The sequence below is a fragment of the Dipodomys ordii genome, unplaced genomic scaffold (assembly GCF_000151885.1).
Source record: "Dipodomys ordii isolate 6190 unplaced genomic scaffold, Dord_2.0 Scaffold3, whole genome shotgun sequence".
Taxonomy (NCBI): domain Eukaryota; kingdom Metazoa; phylum Chordata; class Mammalia; order Rodentia; family Heteromyidae; genus Dipodomys; species Dipodomys ordii.
Window position 1 is genome coordinate 1,887,111 of NW_012267219.1, and position 8,769 is coordinate 1,895,879.

The 8,769-nt window shown below is 48.0% G+C and overlaps 1 protein-coding gene across 1 annotated transcript in view; it reads left to right on the forward strand.

The window, feature by feature from the left end:
• Rbms2 (RNA binding motif, single stranded interacting protein 2) overlaps positions 1 to 8,769 on the forward strand; it is a 46,827-nt gene that overhangs the window by 22,096 nt on the left and 15,962 nt on the right. The window contains exons 2-4 of the mRNA XM_013018393.1: positions 915 to 1,081; positions 5,856 to 5,914; positions 7,238 to 7,334. Coding sequence (XP_012873847.1) covers positions 915 to 1,081; positions 5,856 to 5,914; positions 7,238 to 7,334 — 323 coding nt within the window. The remainder of the gene's footprint in view (positions 1 to 914; positions 1,082 to 5,855; positions 5,915 to 7,237; positions 7,335 to 8,769) is intronic.

The following is an 8,769-nucleotide window of genomic DNA, read 5'->3' on the forward strand; positions in this document are numbered from 1 at the left end:
TCTACCACTTGAGCCACAGCGCCACTTCCGGCTTTTTTCTTTTTGCTTATGTGGTGCTGAGGAATCGAACCCAGGGCCTCAGGCATGCAAGGCAAGCACGCTACCACCTTCTCAGCTCCTATTTTTTTTTTTTAACCAGTGCTGGGGCTTGAACTCTGGGCCTGGACACTGTCCCTGAAGTTCCTTTATTCAAGGCTAGTACTCTACCACTCAAGCCACAGTGCCTCTTCTCGCTTTTTTGAGTTTATTGTTTATTGGAGATAACAGTCTCATGAATTTTCCTGCCCTCTCTGCCTCCTGATTAGCTAGCATTACAGGTGTGAGCCACTGGTGCCCAGCACCACCATGGACTTAAGAGTCAGACATTCAATTGTGTTCTGTAGCACCTATGTGAAAACAGTCCATTGAAGCCAAAATTCCTTTTTTTTGTTGTTGTTGTTGGTTGTGGGTCTTGAACTCTGGGTCTGGGCGCTGTCCCTGAGCTCTTCAGCTCAAGGCAAGCGCTCTACCATGGGAACCACAGCACTACTTCTGGTTATCTGGTGATTAATTGGAGCTAAGAGTCTCATGGACTCCTGCCCAGGCTGGCTTTGAACTGTGATCCTCAGATCTCAGCCTCCTGAGTAGCTAGGATTACAGGTATGAGCCACCAGCGCCTGGCAAGTTCCTTTTTTTCTAAACCGTTCACAAGTTTCTGTTAGCCTCATTATGCCTGGCAGATAGGTAAGACAGTTACATATTTTCTTCCTCTATGCCAGAGGGGTTCTTGTAGTTGTCTTTTTTCATTTCCTTATTTTCCTGTCGAGTCACTACTTTTAACACTTGGTGTCATCTTTTGCCAGGAGCTAGGCACTTCCCCCGTGTCTAGCCTCCAAATGTACAATCTCTGACCTTCTGTTCTCTGTCTCCTGCAGCCATATGTGTCATTGGCTCAGCAGATGGCACCTCCGAGTCCGAGCAACAGCACTCCTAACAGCAGCAGCGGGAATAACGGGAACGAGCAGCTGAGCAAAACCAACCTGTACATCCGGGGACTGCAGCCAGGCACTACGGATCAGGACCTTGTTCGATTGTGTCAGCCGTAAGTTTCAGGACACTCGCTTCCAGGGACAAAGGCTCTGCTGAAAGCCTTCGTGCTGTGCTTACGACCCACAGATGCCATGAGATGCCTTAGCCTATCCCTTTCAAAGAATTCGGAGCTGGGTGTGGCGCACCTGTTATTTCAGTACTTGGGAGGCAGAGGCAGGGAGATCATGAGTTTAAGGCTGGCTTGGGCTATGTAACAAATTTGAAGCCAGCCTCAGGTATACAGTGAGATCTGCCTTAAAAAGAAAAAAAAATTCTTGAAAGGGGCGCCGGTGGCTCAGGCCTGTAATCATAGCTACTTAGGAGGCTGAGATCTGAGGATGGAGGTTCAAAGCCAGCCCTAGCAGGAAAGTCTGAGACTCTTTTTGTTTTTTTTTTTGGTCATGGGGCTTGAACTCTGAGCCTGGGCACTGTCCTTCAGCTCAAGGTTAGTGCTCTACCACTTGAGCCACAGGGCCATTTCTGGTTTTCTAGTGGTTTATTGGAGATAAGAGTCTCACTGGAGCCGGGCGCTGGTGGCTCACGCCTATAATCCTAGCTACTCAGGAGGCTGAGATCTGAGGATCGCGGTTCAAAGCCAGCCCGGGCAGGAGAGACCGTGAGACTCCTATCTCCAATAAACCACTAGAAAACCGGAAGTGGCGCTGTAGCTCAAGTGGTAGAGCGCTTGCCTTGAAGAGCTGAGGGACAGCGCCCAAGCCCAGAGTTCAAGCCCCACGACGGACAAAAAACAAAAAAAAAGAGTCTCACTGGACTTTCTTGCCTTGACTGGCTTTGAACCAAGACCCTCAGATCTCAGCCTCCTGAGTAGCTAAGATTACAGGCGCTTGGCCACTGGGCTTGGCTTGTGAGACTCCTATCTCCAATTAACCACCAGAAAACTAGAAGTGGTAATGTGGCTCAAAGTGATAGAGTGCTAGCCTTGAGCAAAAAGGAGTTCAGAGATAGCACCCAAGCCCAGAGTTCAAGTTCCAGGAGTGGCAAAATCAATCAATCAATCTTGTTGTTGATATGTATATTATTATATATACCACATATATATATATACATATATTATATATACATGTATATACATGTGTGTGTGTGTGTGTGTGTGTGTGCGCGCGCGCTAGTCCTGGGGCTTAAATTCAGGGCCTAGGTATTGAATAGTGCAAAGAGGTAGAAATAAGGACTGTGTACAGTTATCATCTATTATAACTTTGTGTGTATGTTGCATGCGTGCACACGTGCTTGTACATGAATGCACATATACATGCACATGCCAGTACTGGGCCTTGAATTCAACACCTTGAGCTCTGACTTAGCTTTCTTGCTCAAGGCTGATGCTCTACCACTTGAGCCACAGCTCCACTTCCTGCTTTATTTGGCAGTAAATTGGAAATAAGTATCTCATAGACTTTCCTGATCAGGTTAGCTTCAAACCATAATCCTCAGATCTCAGCCTCCTGAGTAGGTAGGATTGATTACAGGCATGAGCCCCACCCCCACCCCCTACCCCTCACACCAATCTTTGAATTCCTTACTATTTATTGCAATAAACATAAAATTAACTAACTAAAAAAAAAAATCTTGTCACTCCATAGGGTAGAGAAGAAACTCAGTTTGATTTCTTTTTGAGACTTCTACCTTGTCCATCTGAGAGCAATGAAGGAATGGAGAAAGGGAAGGAAGGAAGGGAGGGAGGGAGGCCCAAAAACTGTCTGTGGAGGAGTAGGCTGGTAGCAGGGAGGCTGGCGGTGCTTGGTGCTTGTGAGCAGATGAGAGGAGGCAGGCTGGATGGCCAGCAGTGAGTTAAGAGTCTAAGAAGGGTGTTATTTCCATGAGCAGAAGGACTTCCTGCCTTTGTCCCAGTAGTCTCTTCCGGGGCTGAAGAGGTAGTGTGGAGAGGAGGGAGGAGTAAATGTTGTTGGATCCTAAACTCTGGTGCACCAGAAGAAGAGGCGAGGTCTGGGCCTGGAGCTCCTGGTTCTCTTGGAGGGGTTGCTCCTTCGGTGGAGGAAGCAGCAGTCACCCAGCTGTTGCCAGCTGCAGTGGAAATTCTGAGCTCCAAGTCTCAGGCTGCTAGACCACAGCAAGCTCCACCCTGGGGCCTTGACGGGGATAGCAGCATGCTCGTCCTCTGGCCTGCAGTCAGACTTCTCCTGAGTCCCTCCTCTTGCCTAAATTTGGGAAGGAATCCAAGAATGTAGGCCAGAAGGGCCAAGATCTCCACATCTACCCCACCCCCACCCCACCTCCTTTTCTTGTGCTCTTTTCCCAGCTGCTGGGCCTTTGCCTGGTTTATGCTGTCTAATCCTTTGGGTCACAGAAGCTCCACTAAAAAAGTCAGTGAGAGACTGCCAAGGAGTAAAAACAAATCAATCAGCCGAGGGCCTTGAGGGATAAGAGGAGAAGATGGGAGGGGGGAAACATGCTTGTTTGGGTTCTTGGTCTCAAATTCAGTTCCTGCCAACAGTTTCCAGTTAGCTCTTGTACTTTTGACTTTGTTAGTGTTTTCTGCTCTGTCTCTTTAATATCTTCCCCCTCCCCTCTCCCTCCTGTTCCCACTCCCTTGCTGGAGTGAGGAGACTTTTTTTCCTGGTGGAACACCTCTCATCTAACCCCTCACCCGGGAGTCCCCACTACTCAAGGTTTTGGAGGCTGTGCTTGCATGAAAGCAGAATTTCCAAAAAGTTGAAAACCGTGACTCACAAATTTAGAGAGGACAGATGTCAGAGATTGCGGAGCACTGAGGCAACCAGCAAGATGAAAGAAACAGGTTCAATCACTGACGAAAAAATGTTGGAAGAAGATTGCGAATAGATACAGAAACTACTTCATGTCCACCAGCCTTTGGAATTGGGTGTATGTATGTCTGTGTGTGGTGCTGAGCCTGGACCCCCAGGGCCTTATACGAACTGTAGGAGTGCTCTGTCACTGAACTCCACCAAGGCCTGGGATTAGTTTCTCCAATGAAGAGAAGCAATTTGCATTTGTGTTGAACAAAAATCTACAAGTCAACATGTATCTTTACCAAGTCTGAGTCTTAATGTGTAGTGAGTAGATAGTAATCAAGTAAACATGAAGAAAATGAAATAAAGTAAGCACACCTTACTCTTGAATGCATTATATACAATTTTGACCCAGTATAAATATAAGAAATAAAACTCAAAGCTGGGCACTGGTGGCTCATGCCTGTAATCCTAACTACTCAGGAGGCTGAGACCTGAGGATCACAGTTCAAAGCCAGCCCTGGCAGGAAAGTCCTTAATACTCTTTTTTTTTTTTGTCGGTCATGGGGTTGAACTCTGGGCTTGGGCACTGTCCCTCAGCTCTTCAGCTCAAGGCAAGCACTCTACCACTTGAGCCACAGCGCCACTTCCGGTTTTCTAGTGGTTTTTATTGGAGATAAGAGTCTCACGGACTTTCCTGCCCGGGCTGGCTTTGAACCGTGATCCTCAGATCTCAGCCTCCTGAGTAGCTAGGATTACAGGCATGAGCCACCGGCGCCCGGCTGTCCTTGATACTCTTATCTCCAATTAACCACCAGAAAACCAGAAGTGGCACTGTGGCTCCAGTGGTAGAGTGCTGGCCTTGAGCAAAAAGAGCTGAGGGACAGTGCCCAGTCCCTGATTCAAGCCCTATGACCAACAAAAAAAATGTCACAGATGTGTTCCTGACTAGGCTGGCTTTGAATCAGGATCCTCAGATTTCAGCCTCCTGAGCAGTTAGGATTGCAAGTGTGAGCCACCAGTACCAGTCCCAAAACAACTTTTAAATTCCCCAAGTAAATATCACATAGCTCAGGTAATGTGTAAAAACTTTCACTGGGTCTAACCTTGTGATCTACTTAGTGCTGCTCTGCTTTTAATTTTGTGAAAATCTGCATCCCCAAAAGGCTAATGGTGCCCCCAAAAGCAAGGTGAAAGTTAATTGCTTAATTTAAATGCTGGAGTGAAAATTGGAGAGTTGTGGAAAGGTGGCATCTCTTCAGCAGAAGGCAGGAAGCCTTTTGGGGAAAATGAAGCAAGCATCTGTGGTGCGGGACTGAAGGCTGCGTCCTGAGCAGATCCAACAGCCTTCATATTGGAGCCACACTTGCCTACTAAGAGTCTATTCTTGGAATGTTCTACCATGACACTGAAAAAATGTGCAGACCTTCTTTGGCCTTTTTCAGGTTTTAGATGATTATTTTGTCATTCACACTCATTCACACTTACTCTTCTCTGGAAATTTCCTCACTGACACAACAGAGGTCTGCTAATCATCGAGGCATCCCTCAATCCAATCAAGTTGACAACCAAGATTATCCACCACACCATCCTTAATATAACTTTAATCAACCAAAGGTAACTACAAGAAATATAGTAACTAATGGCAAGCATTGATGGGTCAGACCTGCAATCCTACCTATTTGGAAGACTGAAATCAGAAGTATCGTGGTTGAAGGCCAGCCTGTGCCAAAAAGTTCTTGAAATCCCTTCTCAGCCTATAGCTTTGCACTGTGTCATGGCTGCCTGTAATCCCACACTGCTTGGGAAGTGGAGCTTGTAAGGATCGAAGTACAAGGCCAGCCAGGCAAAAGAGCCATAGAGAGAGACTCCATCTGTGTGCCGGGAAGCAAGCTGGGGGCAGTGGTGTGCACCTGTGATTCCAGTCATTTACTTAGGGGAAGCCTAAAAATTGACTGCCTGTGAACAGAGACAGGCCTGGAATTGATCCAGATGGTTCATCTGCATTCTATCCTTAGTCTCTCCCCAAGATCATCCTTTTCCTTCTCCTTCTTTTAGATATGGCAAGATTGTGTCCACGAAGGCCATCCTGGACAAGACCACAAACAAGTGCAAAGGTGAGAGGATGCTGCTCTTGCTGATGGAGCCCCGGTGAGGGAGGACATCGCTGCCCTCTGTCCTTTGCTGCTGAGTCTGAGTACCTGGTGCCAGAGAGAAGGCGCTGAGGTTTCCAGGCTTAAAATACTAGTAGGTATTTAGATCCATTAGTGACCAGATGGCTTGAGCTGGAAATACTGTTGGAGTCCCAAGGCCAGAAGCCGCCCCAGAGTTGCTCAGTCTCTTGGGCTGGCTTTAGAACTCACACTTCCCAATAGTGTTGATGGAAGTGGTAGATGGGATGGAGATCCTTTCTACCTAGCAATATAAACACCTTTTGGTGGAAGTGGAAAGATGTCTCGCTAGGTGATGTTTTCCAAAGACACAGTTGCATGAGAGTTTCGAGCAGGTCTCAGGGAGGCTGGGAGGCCAAGAAAGAACTGAGGTTCAGTGGGAAGCACTACTTCCAGCGGGCGTCTGGTCATCTGCCTGGAAAGGCTGCGTTCCTGGTGTGACTAGCACTTCTGGGGTGTAGATAGAAGAGATATCTAGGGTTCTTTTAATAGTATGGAGGTGGCTGGGGCTGTGGAGTATCAGAAAGCCTAGTAATCCTAATTACTCAGGTGGCTGAGATCTGAGGATCATAGTTCAAAGCCAGCTTGGGCAGAAAAGCCCTTGAGACTCTTACCTCTAATTAAACAGCAAAATGCAAGAAGTTGAGCTGTGGCTCAAGTGGTAGAGCCCCAGCCTTGAATGGAAATAAGTCAAGTGGCCGAGCACCGGTGGCTCATGCCTGTAATCCTAACTACTCAGGAGGCTGAGATCTGAGGATCACGGTTCAAAGCCAGCCCAGGAAGGAGAGTCCATAGGACTCTTATCTCCAATAAACTACCAGAAAACCGGAGGTGGTGCTGTGGCTCAGATGGTAGAGCACTAGCCTTGAGCTGAAGAACTCAGGGACAGTGCCCAGGACCAGAGTTCAAACCCATGACTGACCAAAAAATAAATAAAGAAGTAAAAAGAAGACAAAAGAGGAGGAGAAAGAAGAGGAGGAGGAAGAAGAAGAGGAGGGTGGCCTAGTTCCTGAAACCTCAGATTTTTAGGGAGAAGGAAAAAGGCAAAGATACTACCAGAACTTCATTTGTTCCCTTGGAATTCCTAGCCAGAAGGAGGACCAAAGCTCAGAGTGGGAGGCATGCAGAGACAGTCACTGAAACCCCCTAATTCTCTTTCTCCCTGTCACATCCCATACATGGATTCTAACTTTTCCTCTGTCTCCTGAAAAGCCTGGGCCTCCTACCTTGCTCACACCTCCCCCTCCTTGTGCTGTTTCCCTGTTCCAGGCTATGGCTTTGTGGATTTTGACAGCCCTTCAGCAGCACAAAAGGCTGTAACCGCCCTGAAAGCCAGCGGTGTACAGGCCCAGATGGCAAAGGTAAGGTGCCACCAATGTCTGTCCCTCACCCCCCACCCCACCCCAGGGACTGCGCTCAACACCCAGGCCCCAGGCCCAAGGCTTCTTCTACATGCACAAGCATATGAAATTGATAGGCCAGGGCTGTCTGCAGTGCTTTCTGACAACATCTAACCACAGATAGCCCGAACCAGGGGCCCCTGATCCCCAGGGCTGCTGGAGGAAGATGGCATATGCAGTCTGTGGCTGTAGCTCTGTCCGAAGTGTGTGTCCTTCTCATCTAGCAGGCAGGAGGCTTAGCCTCTGGCAGCTGCTCCTGCTGCCTCCACCCTGGCCCCACTTCCCTACCACACAGATGGTGATAGTTTTGCAACGTTCCCTGCACAAGCCAGTTGTGCAACTCAGAGGTTCAGAACAATATTAGCCACCTCCCAACTCAGCCTCCTGCAGGGGCGGTGCCTGGGCTGGGGAGGGGGAATTGGAGCACTAGTTCCTCTTCACTTTTGTCTGCGCTGGCCTTTCCAGCCAGAGCACAGAAAAGTAGAAGCTTCTCTTTCCCTTCTCCATTTAGATGGGATTGTTCCAGGTACTCTGAAAAAAGCTAATGAGGGCAGCCACCCTTTCTGTAACAATTAAAAAAAAAAAAGCAACCTTGAGGAGAAAGAAGAGGGCCTAAGGATGCTGTGATCACTGGAAGGAAGAGGCATGCTTCAATTCTTCCTTCTTTCCTTCCTTTTTTTCTTTCTTTCCTTCCTTCTTTCCCTTTTCTCTCTTCCCTTTCTTCCTTCTTTTCTTTCCCATTCCCTTCCTTTCCCCTCCACTCTCTCTCCTCCCTCCCTCCCTCCCTTCCTTCCTTCCTTCCTTCCTTCCTTCCTTCCTTCCTTCCTTCCTTCCTTCCTTCCTTCCTTCCTTGTCAGGCTTGGGGACTTGTATTCAGGGCCTGGGTGCTGTCTCTTAGGGTTTTTTTGCTCAAGACTAGAACTCTACCACTTGGGCCACAATTCTACTTCTGGATTTCTGGTCATTAATTGACTTTAAACTTCAGTCCTCAGATCTCAGCCTTATGAGTAGCTAAGATTATAGGTGTGAGCCACCAGAGCCCAGCTCAACTCTTAAAACTGAGGAGCTTCTGGGCTGGGAAGGTGGCTCAGTGGTAGACTGCTTGCCTTGCATGCATGAGGTCCTGGGTTCCATTCCTCAGCATCACATAAGCAGAAAAGGCCAGAAGTGGCGCTGTGGCTCAAGTGGTAGAGCACTAGCCTCGAGCTGAAGAACTAAGGGTCAGCGCCCAGGCCCAGAGTTCAGGCCCCACAACCAAATAATAAAATAATAATAATAATAATAAATAAATTGAGGAGCTTCTGCCCTTGCACACATTCTGCCCCTTCTAGAGTATAACCTTTGGCCACAGCTCAGATATTTAGAGGCTCAGAGTACCATCCAGGTGACCCACTGAGTTGT